We start from the raw sequence: 16624 nt of genomic DNA, 5'->3' as shown, positions 1-16624 counted from the left end.
GTACCCGCTATTGAAGAATATGGCTCACAGCCCACCATGGATATTGCCTCAAATTCCTCATTTACTCACGCAGCAAGACAAGCAGATTCTACACAGCCAAATCAAAACCTTAAACCTGGCTGCATGGCAAATCAATTAATCATCCCATCAGCCCCTCTTTCACAGGCAGTACTGGATGTTATTCTAGAGGCCAGGAGGCCAAGCACCAGGAAGGCTTACTCGGACAAATGGAAAAGGTTTTGTGCTTGGAACCAAGCTAAAGGCCAAGACACAACTCAGCCTCATATGCCTCACATTCTGCAGTATTTAACTGAGATGTTGCATAAAGGACTTTCCTTCTCCTCTATTAAAATCCATGCTTCAGCTATTTCAGCTCACTACGACACTAATCCACCTTTATTTTCCAATCCTCTACGAAGGCAGTTCCTCAGAGGGGCAAAAAACATTAGACCACCTAGAAGAGCCCCTACACCAACATGGGACCTCAACTTTGTTCTGGAAAAACTAACGCTACCTCCCTTTGAACCAGCTTTTTCTGCAGACCTTCAGTTCTTATCCTGGAAGACTGCCCTGCTCCTGGCAATAACTTCTGCTAGGAGAGTCTTAGAATTACAGTCACTTATGGCAGTGGAACCTTTCCTCATTTTCCATCAAGACAGAGTTTCTCTATGAACTAATCCTTCCTTCATGCCTAAGGTGGTTTCCAGTGTAGCTTTAAATCAAACCATCCACCTACCCACTTGCTTCCCCAATCCACAGAACAAAGGTGAGAGACTCCTGCATTCCTTGGACATTCACAGGCAACTTTGTTACTACTTGGATAAAACTAAGGCTTTCAGAAAAACTGACCAGCTCTTTGATGTCCTTCAAGGATGCATCTGCAGTCCTTACAAATGGGTTGTCCTGTCGTCAGGCAGCCCTTCGGTCGGCCGGATTCCAAAGTCTGGGTCTGGCCTCGGCTGGTGTCGCACTTCACCCGACGTCATCTCTGCTGGTCTTCGGGTATAAAGGCATCAGCCGACACCATTTTCCTCAGTCTTTCTTGCCGCGTGGCGCCCGAAGCAGAAGCTGTTCGCAAGTGCCGGTCGGTCAGATCCAGAGATTACTACTACCGAATACTACTTCGAAGACTTCTAAAAGCTAAGTACCCGTTGGGGACTCTTTCTTGCCTCAGCCGATGTCAGAAAAAGTGAATAACTGTTTAACTTGTGGGAAACAAATACCTCATAAAGATTTCCACTCTTACTGCTTACCTTGTTTAGGCCCAGACCACGACGTAGCAGCTTGTTTAGCCTGTGCTTCATTCAACCGACGAACGCTTAGGCGTCGGTCGGAGTTTGCTGAACAGTTTTTCGGCTCAGATTTTGCGTACTTTATGCCGTCGGATCCTCCGACTACTCAAATTGTTAAAAAACGCAAAGAAAAAGACCGGCACTCGCGGTCCGCTGTTTCGGCCGAAACCACGGTTAAGCAAACCGCGAGTGTCTCGGTTTTGGCCGAAACCGAGCAAACGGGTCAATCTACAGCCGAATCCATGACTACTACCGAGGCCCCTTCTACCCTAGTTGAATCGGCCTCTGAAGTTTTGCTTACTAATGTGGTTTCTCCAGAATTATCGGACACCATCCCTTTGGATGTCTCTACCCCAGCACGTGGTGCTGCTAGGCCTCCTGCAGCCATGTCTATAAAGGCCTTTGCCAGGGCTAAAGCAGCCAAAACTGCTAAGTCTGTGCCTGTTAAGCCCCCCTCTCACAGGCCCAGTTCCAGTTCCCAAATGCTTACTCTGGCAGAGGATCTCATCTCTTTAATAAGGGGATCCCAATCTCACCCAGACAGGGCCTCTCAACCTCCAGGAAAGAGACCTAGAGCAGAGCCTCCTGAGCCAGTGTCCTCAGATGACTCTTCTGATGATACAAACAATACAGATCATCCAGAGGCTCCTTTTTCTACTTATGAAGATTCCGATGCTGAAGAATCTATTCCTTCTGCCTCTCCACCAGAGGAATTTTCCTTTGGGGAAACCTTACATGCCATGAGAGAGCAATTCCAATGGCAGGGACAAGATTTCTCAGATTCAAGAAAAAGGCTTAGGACATTTTTACACTTACATAACATAGGCCCTTAGCTATACCTCCAGTTCTTCCTGTTGTGGATGATGCATTTAATGATGTTTGCACTACTCCTGATACTTTACCTCCAGCCCTGCCAAGCCCGATAGGTTTTACAGGGTGCGGACACTCATCACCACTTATACAAGGCTCCTTTGCAGATCCTGAGACTATCTCACAGGGGCCTAAGGCAGTAGCTTCAACCTCAGCGAAAAACCCTCTCCCTTCTGAAAGGGAATCCAGGTCCTTAGAGATGGGGTAAAAAGTATGCACCTCTGCTACTCTCTCAGCTAGAGCTTTGAACTGTCAGTTTCATATGATCCAATACCAAGAGTTTATGCTTGATCAGTTAACTAAGAAACTGTCCTCTGATGATTCCTTAGATAAGAAATATGTTCTAGAAATGGTGAATAACATTCAGCAGGTTAGTAACCATTCTTTAAAATGTGGCTATGATGCACTGGAGGCTTCATTTAGATCAGCCATGACTGGCACAGTTATAAGAAGGCATGCATGGTTGAAAGAACAGGTCTTGCGGATCATGTTAAAGCAAAGCTATTAGATGCTCCTATGGATAAGGTCAGTCTATTTGGTTCTCCTGCCCAACAAGTAATGAAGAAAATGGAAGAGAAGGCAAAATCTGTACAAACAGTTAAAGATTTCCTACAGGTTCAGCCCCCAAGATTTAGCAGGAACTGGCCTTCCAAAAATTGGTCCTTTCCAGACTCCTCTAAAACTCAGAGAGGCAGGAATAGATGTTCCAGAGGCAGAAATCAATCCAGAGGAGGTGCCTACAGGGGACGCCAGTGGCAAGGCAATAACCAACGAGGCACAGATACAACCACTGCCACTGCAACAGGACAATCACAGTGACTTGGCTCTCACACCGCCTACCAGGGAACAAATAGCAGCACCCTTAGGCGGAAAGTTAGCCTTATTTTCAAAAAACTGGCACTATATCACAAGAGACAAGTGGATTTTGCAAACTATAGACCAAGGCTACAGGTTTCATTTCCACACCTTACCAGTAAAAAGAGGAATGCCAAACCTACCACCAAATCAAGACAGAAGCTCTAAAACAAATAGCTCAATTAACAAAGATGAGAGCTGTGGAAAGGGTACCACCTACAGAACAGGGCAAGGGATTTTACTCCAGACTCTTCCTAGTACCAAGAAAAGAGAAAAGTTGGAGACCTATTCTCGACCTGTCCGCCTTTAAACACATTCATCATTGTTCCAAAATTCAAAATGCTGACCCTACAGCAACTTCTTCCCATGCTGGGCAAGGAGTATTGGCTGGTGACCCTAGATCTCAAGGAGGCATACCTGCACGTCCCCATACGACCAAATTGCAGAAGATACCTCAGATTTCTTGCAGGATCAGAGCATTATCAATTCTCAGCATTGCCATTTGGCTTATCTACTGCGCCCAGAGTGTTCACGAAATGCCTGGCATCAGTAATCGCTCATTGCAGGCTTCAGGGAATCCAAATTTATCCATACCTGGACGACTGCCTGATACAAGCGGACAACAAAAGCAAGCTGACACAAGACTTACAAAGAGTCATTTGCTTACTACAAGCCCTGGGATACACAGTCAATTTAAAAAGTCAAGACTGATACCATCCCAAACAAGAACATTCTTGGGTGCAGAATTGGACACAGTAAAACAGATGGCATTCCTAACTGCAGAAAAACAAGAACAACTTCCTCTTTACTTCTTGGCATTAACAAAGCAGAACAAACTAACAGCAAGGAAAGTACTGCAGGCCTTGGGCTTCATGGCATCCTGCATAATCCTGGTCCCCCATGCCAGACTGCATATGAGAAAGCTACAGTGGTACCTAAAGAATTTATGGTCTCAACACAGGCACAGCTTGGAAACCGAAATACCACTAATCCCATGCCTGAAACAAGAGTTCCTATGGTGGGCTCAGCCATGCCAGTCAAACCCAGGTTTGTCCTTCCACAATATTCAAACAAGCCAAACCATCACAACGGACGCCTCAGACCTCGGTTGGGGGGCCCACATGCTGGACAAGTGCATTCAAGGCTTATGGACTCCAGATCAGCTGCACCTGCACATAAATCAAAAAGAAATGCTGGCAGTAAAACTAGCAATCCAGAATTTCAGACCATTCCTCAAAGAAGGCCAATTGATGATAAGGACAGACAACACCACAGTCATGTGGTACATCAACAAACAGGGAGGCACTCATTCATACCCCTTATGCCGCATGGCTCTGGACCTATGGAATATGGCTCTGAGCTACAACATTCAGTTACAGGCAATATTTGTACCGGAAAAGAAAACATCCTAGCAGACATGTTAAGCAGAACTACCTCGGATGCTCACGAATGGATGCTACACCGGCACATCTTCAAGGCCATCACAAAGAAATGGGGAATGCCACAAGTAGACCTATTCGCATCCCCACTCAATCACCAGCTCAAGAAATTCTGCACAAGGACATACCACCCACTTGCTTGGAAGGTGGACTCTCTATCCTTCAGTTGGAAAGGCCTGACAGCATATGCATTTCCACCTTCCTTTGATGCACAAGGTGCTACTGAAAATCAAAGAGGAACGTCCAAGGATAACTCTGATAGCTCCAAATTGGCCAAGACAACATTGGTATCCATTGCTGAGGAGCATGTCTCGGGGGGGAAACGTGGACACTACCCCTGATTCCTTTGATGTTAACTCAGAGCGACTACAACATCCTGCATCCAAACCTGAAAACTCTGCAACTGACTGCCTGGAACATTACATAAGAGCAACTAACCCAGATTTATCCCAAAGGGTTAAAGACATTATCCTTGAGGCCCGCAGACCTTCAACAAGAAGGAACTATGCAGGAAAATGGAAAAGGTTTGTCATTTGGAGTACTGAAAGAGGGAAAGATGTGTCAAAGGTAGATATTGCCAACATCCTGGAGTATTTGGCAGAGCTTCTCCATACAGGCCTGTCCTATTCATCCATCAAGATACATGCATCAGCTATTTCTGCAGAATACAGCTTCGATCCCCCTGTCTTCTCACATCCTCTGCTCAGGCAGTTCCTGAGAGGAATTAAGAATGTAAAACCTCCTAGGAAACCACCATTACCAGCATGGGACTTGAACTTTGTGCTAGAAAAATTGACACTCCCTCCATTCGAACCAGCAGCAACAGCAGATCTTCAACACCTATCCTGGAAAACTGCTTTTCTACTGGCAATTACTTCTGCAAGAAGGGTTTCAGAGCTACAGGCTTTAATGGCAATACAACCCTTCCTAATCTTCCATCAAGATAGAGTATCCATGAGAACTAATCCTACATTTATGCCTAAGGTGGTATCCAGAGTGTCTCTAAACCAGGCTATCCACCTACCTACTTTCTTTCCCAATCCACAGAACAGAGGGGAAAGACTGCTGCATACCTTGGATGTACATAGACAGTTGCGCTACCTGGACAGAACCAAGGGCAATAGAAAAACTGACCAGCTGCTAGTACCTTATGCAACAGGAAGGGAAGGAAAAGCAATTTCCAAACAGACAATCTCCAAGTGGATAGGAAATTGCATAAGATTCTGTTACTCCTACCATGGAAAGCAAATTCCACAGAACATAAGGCCTCATTCTACAAGGGCTACAGCCACTACCACAGCTTTCTTACGAGGAGTGGCTACCAAGGACATTATTGAGGCGGCTACTTGGACCTCCGTGCATACATTTGCCAAGCATTATAACTTACCTCTATACTCTAGATCCCGAGCAGGGTTTGCCACTGCTGTTTTGCAAGGGATCCTAACTACACCATAATTCTTCTTCCTCCTCCCCTAGTTTGGCTATGGTATTCTACCCATTTGTAAGGACTGCAGATGCATCCTTGAAGGACATAGTACAGTTTTGTACCTACCATAAATGTAGATGTCCGAACAGGATAGCATCTGCAGTCAGGATTACCCACCCTCCTTCCCCTCTGTGGTACTCCTAGGGTATTTGACCACCTAATAGCTAGCTGGGGGGGATCTCTTATGGTGTATTTGTTTGTATATATGTACATACATGCTTATTTGTTTTTGTGTTTGCCTTCTACTTTTTTGGAAACATTGGCATTTACCCAAAAATTTAGCTATCCAAGAGGGCAACTGGCATCTGGGGCAAGAAACACTGAGGAAAATGGCGTCTGCTGATGCCTTTATACCCGAAGACCAGCAGAGATGACGTCGGGTGAAGTGCGACACCAGCCGAGGCCAGACCCAGACTTTGGAATCCGGCCGACCGAAGGGCTGCCTGACGACAGGACAACCCATTTGTAAGGACTGCAGATGCTATCCTGTTCGGACATCTACATTTATGGTAGGTACAAAACTGTACTTTTCCTATGCTACAGCTTCTCAAGGGAGGGCCATATCCAAGCAAACCATTTCTAAATGGATAGGCCATTGCATTAGATTCTGCTATACCCATCATGGGAAACCAGTTCCTCCTACCATTAGATCCCACTCTACCAGGGCAACAGCTACCTCTACTGCCTTTCTCAGGGGGGTTCCTACCAAGGAAATTTTAGAAGCTGCAACTTGGAGTTCTGTACACACTTTCACCAAACACTATCACTTACCTCTTTATTCTAAATCCGGGGCAGGCTTCGCCACTGCAGTTCTGCAGGGCCTCATTGCCTTCACTAACCCTCTATGATGCCTCCACCCTACCTTAGCTTTGGTACTCAACCCAAGTGTGATGACTGCAGCAGGGTAACACGATGAACATAGTACAGTTTTGTACCTACCATAAATGTAGATGTTCGAGTGTTCACCCTGCTGCAGTCTAGGTTACCCTCCCTCCAACCCCTCTGATCTACTGGCTAAATCTTTGCTATGCCTTTCTGATTTATTTGCTTATAGCTGAAGGGATTTTGTGTTTGTACAGTGTTCACACCTTTTTGGTACTAATTTGGATCACCTTTTTGGGGGCACCTGACATCTGGGGCAAGAAAAACTGAAGAAAATGGCGTCGGTTGCAATATATGTACCCCTGGCGCACTGACGTCAGGGATGAGGTGACAGCAACAGACGTCGAACCAAGACTTTGGAAATCCGGCCGACTGCGGGACCGCCTGATGACAGGATAACCCAAGTGTGATGACTGCAGCAGGGTGAACACTCGAACATCTACATTTATGGTAGGTACAAAACTGTACTTTTCCCATCATTTTTCTTCCCATTGCCTGCCAACCATCAGCACTTCCATAACACATCTGACTCATTCATTCCCTGTTGTGAAAGACATTTGTGAGTAATTGTCAGCGGGGCAGCCATAATTTTTGCCCTCCCTCCTCTTTTAGTAACTGACATGTACATCTGGAGCTGTGAGCTGGAGCCTACAGTGCATTCTTCTGTGGATAACGTGCGTTTCTGCACATGAGACTCAAAGGCTGTTACAACAGACACTGCTTCAAAGAGCCAGGCACGTTCTGGCCCACACACTTGTGCCTTGCACCATTCTCTCTACTATTATATTACATTGGCTCCCCCATTACTTGGGTTGCTTGTCGGTCACAGGATCACAGTAAAGATTTTCTTTTTAACCTGAGGAGCCAATCAGAATTTCAGGTTTTTGTTGAAAAAGAATGCTGAATTTTTGATTGGTGAAATACCCAACCTACCATGCTTCAAGTAGGAGGAACCTCTAACGGATGAACTGATGCACTTCATTGTTTTAATTGGCACATTTTCATTTGGACCAGAGTCATTTTATTGAAATTTCCTACTACGTTATTCCTTCCAACGTCAGGAACCTGTATGGTTTTGTATCTTGCAAGAAGGGCTCAAGTTATGATATTGGCCTGTCATTATACCAGTGACAGAGTAGTGGTCACTGCTGTAATACTTGACCCCCAAATGACCTTTTGAAGAACCAAATGTCAAGTGGTGCCCATTGGTATTGTAGGCGCCCAATAGTGTTCTGTTCGCTTACTGAAATTACTCTTGAGGTCTATCATTTTGATAAGCTCTTGAGTAATTTATTGTCTAAGAAAACAGTTTTTGTTAGCTTTAGTTGTGTGCTGTGTGAAAATGCACAGAATTAATTTTTGTTAGAGCATTATCTTACCCCCTGGGACAGTGATGCACCCTTTGTCATTTGGGTACCTCTCAGATAAAAATGATAGCTGCTATGAGTAGTCTGTAAAACAGTCCATGTAAACATTTTTAAGGGAAAAAAATTAAAATGTTAAAATTAACATGCAAAAAAAGACTTGTGTAGCACTTGGTTCAGATAGTGTGGGAACATACTTGGTTGTTAATAAACTAAAGATTATTTGTTTTTTTTTTAAGAGCCAAGACCATTAAGAATACAGTGTGTGTGAATATTGAACTCACAGCGGAAGAGTGGAAGAAAAAATATGAAAGAGAAAAAGAACGGAGCAAGACATTCCGAAATACAATACAATGGCTGGAAAATGAGCTCAACAGGTGGCGCAATGGTAAGTCTTATTTTAGTTTATATTGTGTTTTGTGTAATGAAACCATTCGTGTAAACTTTTGCTTTTCATTTACTAAGAAATAGTACTATTTAAATGTTTTGTTTGTAGGTTTAAATTAAGTTGTAGTTAGGTGTGGTCTTTTAGTACTTCAAGGAACTCTGGCCTTTTGCTGTTTTTTTTTTTTTTTTTTTTTTTTTTTTTTTAAATCCATTAAATTGCTGGTATTGCTTGTTTATTGCAGATCTATGCTGCTATATTTATATTGATTTTTCAGTTTGTCTTTTAAGCAGCTGTGTAGTAAAGTGTCCGAGGTGAGCAGGTTCATCTTTATCAGTAGTCAGGATAAAAGCCACTGTTGTCTATAGTCTGCTCGACATCCAGATTAAAAAATAATTCTTTGTCAGTATCTAGTTGTTGCAATCATATTACTTCATTGGTGTTTTAAATAATAAGCTATATATTTGCTTGCAGTCCTTCACAACAATGGGTAGAAAAAGTGTGAAAATTGACTGTTATGATTTCAGCTGTACTATATCAAATCCCATTGACATTTTCACATAGGCAATGAGGTTTAGGAGAAAGCTGTTTGCTTTATTCATACGCTTGTAGGTAATTGCTAGGCTAATGTCCCTAGAGGGCTATTTTAAGCCTAGTCATGCTTTCACAAATGTTGCACCATGTTTTGAAACCCCACAGTAATTTTTGAGGGTTAGATAGAGGTTCAGATTCTTGTGGTCAAGCATTTACAAGGCTTCCTCTGTCTGTAAGAGATGTAGGTGCCAGATTGGGGTAAGTTATCTGATTCAAAGTCCACTGGTCCAAGTTATGGTTGAATTGAGTTAGAGAAGAACTCCACTTCACATGGATGGAAAGACTGTTTCAGAAAAGGGGTAGTCTCTGGGACACATACGTTTCTCCCTCTAGCATATCCTATTGATTTTGGAGGTGAAGTTTAAGTCCCTAGATCAAGTCATTCTGATGCTGTTTGTTTTGCGAATATGCAGCAGGTCCATCACAATGAGATTAGAGGGTGCTTTGTAGGCCAGACATAGATCACTTCACAACAGTGGTAGGAGAGAGTAGAAGAATATGGCTTTGATGCAGCGTGTGCAGGACTTGTTTATGCCATGTACTCTCTCTGTGAGGAACCTTTGTGGGCTCTCCATTTGCAAGAATGCCTGATCAGGTGCATAGTGTAGTGAAGGACACTTTGTACTCTGTAATTGATCTGATGAAGTCTGAGTGCAGCAGAACAATGACATCCTTGGACATTGATGCCATACCCTTACCTGTAAGTTGTGCATTGAAAAAAATGATTTCATCACCACCGTAAACACATAGTTGACAGAGACCAGGTTGCTGTCTACATGCAGTCCCAAATCTCTGACCACGGGGTTTACTTGTAGTGGTATTTTATCAGTGTAATTTGCATGGGTGGCCTTCTTCCCGAAGGATGCTGTTATGCATTTCTTCTCATTGTAGAAAGTGGAGTTTCTTGTTTATATTTCTGGCATTAAACAGTAACAGCTTTAGATCATCATGGGTAGATTAAGCTATGTTAGAAGGTTGATCAAGTTTGCAGTGCCTGAAAAGGTATTATGGGGGTGACCAAAATTTTTAGACCATGGCTGTGACACCATTTGTTTGTGTCTGTGTCTCTGTCTGACTGTGGCCTACTTGATTGAAGGGTGTCTGTGTCTTTTGGAGATTCTGTGACAACATCTAGCTTGCAGCCATCTACAGACTTGGTCCCCAGATGCCCTTGGTATGGCCTTGACCTCAGAAAAGTATTTGCCAAAAATCAAATGCCCTAGCACTGAGCCCTGAGGGAGTCCACTAGTGACTGGTCTTTTTGTGAAGTGTAGAGTCCCCTTATCTTAACCTCTTGGGTCCTGTTGTGAGCCAACCAACTATTTGCCGGTGACATATGGGTTTATCTACTGTGCCTAACTGAGGTATTATGTCAAATGCTTTGGCCAGGTTGAGGTAAGCAGTGTGCACCATTTTCCCATTGTCTGTAGCTTTAGCGACCTTCTCAAAGAAGCCCAGCAGATTAAGCATGACTTCCCCTTGACAAAACCAAACTAAGTTGGATCCAGAGTCTAAAGTTTTCCTTTGTCGTTGTTTATCATTATTTGAAGATTCTTTCCATGGCTTTGCATATGAGACTTGGGTTCATAGATTAGGTTCATAGATTAGTATTAGGCTAACTGCCCTTGCGAGCCATTTTAAGCCTAGCCAATTATCCCCTGGGAGATTCAAACCCTGTACCTTGTGTTTGTAAGGCAAACACCTTAACCATTAGGCCACCCTCCCATCTGTCTGACTTATGGGTCTTTTGCCACCTAGGTCCGTAGATGTGGCCTTCCTTTGTGCAGAGGGGATGACTGTTGCTGTCCTTTATTTACTTGACATGAAGCCTGTCTGGAGGCTACGATTAAATAGTGATTCTTGTGAGCCTGATAAGTCATGTTTCATGATGCGTATAAGGCATCCTGGGCTCTTATCAGGACCCATCGATGCAGTGTTCTCTGCCTTAACTAGTGTGTTGAGGATTTGTTCCCTAGTGATGGTTTAGGGGTATTACAGTTGCGGGTATTTTCTGATGGGTGACTTGGGGATGGGGCTAAAGCTGGAGCCAAGTTTCTCAGTCAGTAGGTTTACTGTATCCTCTGGCACAGTGCAGATGATGTTGTTCACAGTTTGTTCAGCATATTGTTGCGTTGCTTTTAAGGTTGTGGACATAGCTGAAGAATGCCTTGTGATTTATCCATTGTGTGGGAGGCTATTTTCACCTGAAATTTTGCCTTGACTGACTTGGATCGGTCGCACAGACCACCGCTTGGTTTACCATAAAGGGTAAATCCTCACAGTACAAACACAATGGATTGAAAAAACAGCAACACCGTCCACTGGAATCAAACGATAATATTTAATACGACAACACACAGAACACAAAACAGGATTGAGCGCGCTTTCTTCTTGTCACCAAGACTTCATCAGAATCCAATACAAACTGCTTCTCACACCCTTAAATACTTACTAAACATTGAATAATTGATTAAGCCAGCACTAAAACTCTTAGCCAACAACCCTAAACTTTGAAAATATTATCCCTTTCAGTTTTCACTCTGTTTTTAACATACAATATACAATTGAACATTTTTAATATACGGAACATATATACTATTCATAAGCACTTTTTTAATATATGTATTTAATTAGAGTGGTAGTAATACATTTTTAGAGTTTGGATATCAATTTCATAGGGAAAGTTTTGTTGTTGCTGTAAGTAAAGGAAATATATATACATATGTTTTTAATACAAATGTAACAAGTGGCAATTAATCAATTATTCAATGTTTAGTAAGTATTTAAGGGTGTGAGAAGCAGTTTGTATTGGATTCTGATGAAGTCTTGGTGACAAGAAGAAAGCGCGCTCAATCCTGTTTTGTGTTCTGTGTGTTGTCGTATTAAATATTATCGTTTGATTCCAGAGGACGGTGTTGCTGTTTTTTCAATCCATTGTGTTTGTACTGTGAGGATTTACCCTTTATGGTAAAGCAAGCGGTGGTCTGTGCAACAAGTGGTTTATGTTGTGGAGAGGTGGAAGAGTTTTGGTGACTTGGATCGGTCCCCTTAGTTCCTTCTGTAGATTAGTGAGAGTTTTTTTACCTTGCTGGGCATAAAGCATCCTATTTTTGGCAATGATTTTCTTTCTTTTCTTATACAGCCTATTGATGATGGAATTCCACCAGCATGGCTTGCTTTTTGTTTGTCCTATGCTTATTTTGGATAGGCACAGCTGTCTCTACGCAGCTTATCTATATGCTTGTAAATGGTTTATGTGAATAGTTCTGCATTGGCAACAGTGTACTCGGGGGTTTAGAGGAGCTTGGAAATTTGATAGAGAATTGCTGAGTGGTAGGAAGTTACCCTTAGAATATTTTTTAAAAGTTCCAGAGTGAGCTGGGGTCCCGAGTTTAGTTTTTATTTCAAAAGAGATGGTTTAATTGTCTAATCTAACCAGCGAGGACATTATACCGGGAGATAGTGTATAATGTTCTCCTGAGAATCAGGTCAAAGATGTTAGCACGCCTAGTGGATGTGTATGGACTGTTGGGCCAAGAATGTTTGTGCTGATAAAGTACAGGAATCTCTGGACCTGTACTTTTGAGGTTGTGTACGATTTCCACTTTATAGTGGAGTAGTTGGTCATCCATAAATATGGTATTGGGTTGCTTAGGGTGTGTCTCCAGTAAATTTAAGTAGGTGGTATATTGCTCCCTGGGTCATATAGGGGGACATATAACTTGCAAGGAAATGGTATGGAACTTTGCTTAGTGTAAATTGAATGACTGTTACTTGGCACTCCCTTTCCTCCTCCCTCAAGCGCGTCATAGTATTCGAGCAGTCTTGAGTTGTTTGTTAGATGTAAATTGAGACTCCCCTCACCTTTTGTTCCTTCCTGTGCAATTGCTAGTGTACGTTTGACCACTCATGTCTCAGTAACTGCACTCACATCCATATTCTCCAGGGTGAGAAAAGCTTGAAGGGAGTGAAGTTTCTTGTTTAGACCCTGTCATGGGTGGGTTTAGCTATGTCGGAAGGTTGTCCAAGTTTGCAGTGCCTAAAAAAAGGCATTATGGAGGCAGACATAGTTTTAGCCAATACCTGAAAGCCTAGAGGAGACTGGTGCAAACCATTCCTGGCAAACCAGCTTGATCTAGCAACTATATCCTCCCAAGCAGATGGATATTATTACCCCCTTCGAATGACACCTAAAACTAAGCCAATTATTAAAGTCTTTTATTTTATGTTCATATTGTGGTATTGTCCTTGGAGAAGGTAGAATGCTGCTCAGTGTTAGGCTCATAGCTGCCTGTAGATGCAGTCTGAGAGCTCCTTCATGCCTCTTCATATAATCCACAGATGTTCATATCGGATCATTCACACCCACATAACTATGACCAAGTCATACTAGTATCTGTTGTTTAATGACACAGGTGCTTGTGTGATCTGTCAGATCCTGGCCCCTGATAATCAACTAACCAAGAGAGAGACTGTACTTGACCCTGTGTGCTAGACATCTGTGAGTCTTGCAGTGGAGTCTGCTATGACCAAAATGTTGAGTTGTATGGTGTGTGCCTTATAATTTTAGAGGTTGAAACACCTTGTGGTGGTATGCGTCATGGTGAATATTTTTGTAGAGTGCTTATGAGGTTGCTGAGGATACTTATAAGTGCATTGTCTAGGAGACCTCTGAGGTTTGGGTGAGTTACATTTAAGAGCCTCAGCATATATAATTCTGTGTCTGGTCCATCCTATGTGTGGTGCGTTTCCTACAACTGTTTGTTATTTCTAGTGTTAGTAAGGGAGAGCCTTGCCTTCAGTGGCATTGTGTAACTACACCTCTCACATACCATATCAGATTGTTTTAAGACTCAGTAGACATCCAAGTATATGGGACAGTTATGAGTTTGTCTCAGGATGCCCAAGTCTGCCCGGCTGCCTACAGAAGTAATAGTGGAGGTGTGAATATCCATGGTTACAGATCCTTATTACTTGCTTTAATGGGGATGACGGGGAGTTTACAGCTGGCTAGTTTAAGATGCTCTACAAGTATAGACTGCAATAATTATCTAAGACAAAACTCTTAAAATGGTGCTCCTTACTGACCAAACAAGTTTGTTTGCACAGCTAAGTTGTGGGTGGATTTTAGAAGGTATTTTTATAGGAAAATTTTCAGTTGGAAGTGCCTCTGTCTGTACAGTGCACTGCTAGCCATCACTGTACGATGAACAGTGTGAAACGCACACAGACTTTATACAAGCCCAGAAAGTGACTTGTTTGTGTCTTTCGGCTTTTCCCGGTTAGGGGTCGCCACAGCGGAACTCCGGTCCGCTAATGATTGGCAGTTGATTTTTACGTACCGGCTTGCCAGGCCTGACGCACAACCTTCAACGAAGGTATGCCCATTAACGCATGTCTCCATGCAGAAGATGCTGTAGCTGAGAATCGAACCAGACCGTCTTACTGTGAGGCGACAATGCTACCGCAGCACCACCACTGCGGGTTAGGCCCAGAAACTGACTAAACAATCAAAATGGCCCTTTGGCCGATCAAATATTTGCATGTAAAGTTGATTAGAGTTTAAACTCTGATTAGGCTGCCCTCCACTGCCACTAGAGTTCAGGCCTAATCCTCCTCCATGTAAAATTGGTTCTGGTGCAGCAAAAAGTGCAGGAGCACAGTAGGGAGCAAGCAATTATAGTGAATCCTTGATTGAGAGAGAGTGCAAAATTTGGCAACCAACAGTAACTTTTAGGTGTACTTCAAAATGAATTAAAATGCAGAAAAACAGCACGTAATGCAAAAATATAATGGTACTCTTAAACTTTAAATAGAAGTGAATTTAGCAAAATGTTTTACTTGTCTGCCAAATGATGGCATAGTAGAAGCAGAACAGACTGAAATGTGTGGCATGGAAACCATGCAGTTGGGAACTCTGAAAATGAGCCAAGAGCTATATAAACACACGTTTTATACAACCCCAGAAACTGACTAAACAATCAAAATGGCCCCCTGATCAATCGCAGAATTACACTTAAAGCGGACTAGAGATGTTCTTCGTTCCACATTGCTGCAGTCCTAACTATTGGGGTAGTCCGCTGTCCAGTCGGCCCGAATACCAAAGTATAAGGCTGACGTCGGTCAGGGCGCATTAGACTGACGTCAGAATGTCAGGGTACTAATGCGCATGACCGACGCCATATCCTCAGTCTTTTTTGCCGCATGGTCCGATGCAGAAGCAGTTTTGCGAGTGCAGGCTGGCGTTCTGAAATTTTCTGAAGTCGGAGTTTCAGACCGAATCAAAGTTGGCTAAGTACCCCGTTGGGGAACATTTTGGTTTTTTCTTGCCTCAGTATTTAACCGGATGTCAGAAAAAGTGAATAACTGTATTTCTTGTGGGAAACAGATACCTCATAGGGATTACCATACCTTGTGTATACCTTGTTTAGGGCCTGAGCACGACGTTGTTGGATGCCGCTCTTGTGCTAGATTTAACAAACGCACTATTAAGAGAAGGTTAGACTGTGCCAGGTTAGTGTTTGGGAAGCGTTGCAATTATAAAATGCCGTCGGATGCTCCGACACCCGCTTCGTCCAAAAAGCGCAAGGACAAAACAGCAAAGCCTAGGGTTGATGAACCGGCAGTCCCAGACGTCGGTTCTTTAGAAGGCTCAGTGGAGCCAGAGGTTTTGCCAGGAGTTTCTTTGGAGTCTCAGGCAGAGACTTTACTGTTACAGGATGTGCCTTCTCAGGAGGTAGGCCAGGCTGAAGGGGCTTCTCAGGTAACTGTTCTTCCCTCTCTTCCCAAGGTAGTTAGAGCCTCTCCTTCTGTTTCCAAAACTTCTTTGAGAGGTAGGCCAAGTTTAGCTTCAGTGGGGGCTTCTCCTAGCACTTCAGGTTCTGTGCCTAAGAAACATATGCTTAAAATGGCAGAAGATTTGATTACTATGATTAGAGGTTCTATGCCCCCTCCTGATAAGAGGCCTAGGGTGGAACCTGAGTTTGAGAGTTTTGAACAGTGTTCAGAGGCTTCTGAGTCTTCTGCGGATGATTTGCAAGAGTATCCTCCTTATTCTGATTCTGATGTGGATGATTCCACTCCTACAGCTTCTCCTCCTGAGGATTTCTCATTTTCAGAGACTCTGCATTCCATGAGGGAATACTTTAAATGGGAAGGCCAGGATTACTCTGATTCCAGGAAAAGGCTTAGGGAATTCTTGTTTTTACCCCAGCATAGGCCCTTAGCTATACCTCCTGTGTTGAATGTGGTGGAAGATGTTTTTGCAGAGGCTTCTCTGAATCCTGATTCTTTGCCTCCTGCTCCTGTTAAACCTGATAGGTACTATAGGGTGCCTGAAGCTCATAAGTATCTTTTAAGAGTCCTAGGGCAGACCCGAAACTGTTTCTCAGGGACCTAAAGGTGTTAAGGCCTCTGTTGTTAAAAACCCTGTTCCCACTGATAAAGAGGCAAGGGCT

The 16624-nt window shown here is 43.3% G+C and overlaps 1 protein-coding gene across 1 annotated transcript in view; it reads left to right on the top strand.

The window, feature by feature from the left end:
• Positions 1–16624, top strand: part of KIF5B (kinesin family member 5B) — a 2669048-nt gene that overhangs the window by 1046280 nt on the left and 1606144 nt on the right. Inside the window, exon 11 of the mRNA XM_044066703.1 lies at positions 8428–8576. Coding sequence (XP_043922638.1) covers positions 8428–8576 — 149 coding nt within the window. The remainder of the gene's footprint in view (positions 1–8427; positions 8577–16624) is intronic.

The sequence above is a fragment of the Protopterus annectens genome, chromosome 3.part1 (assembly GCF_019279795.1).
Source record: "Protopterus annectens isolate FY-2018-M chromosome 3.part1, PAN1.0, whole genome shotgun sequence".
In the NCBI taxonomy this organism is placed as follows: Eukaryota; Metazoa; Chordata; order Ceratodontiformes; family Protopteridae; genus Protopterus; species Protopterus annectens.
The sequence above is the reverse complement of the archived record's forward strand: the minus strand, read 5'-3'. Positions and strand labels throughout refer to the sequence as shown.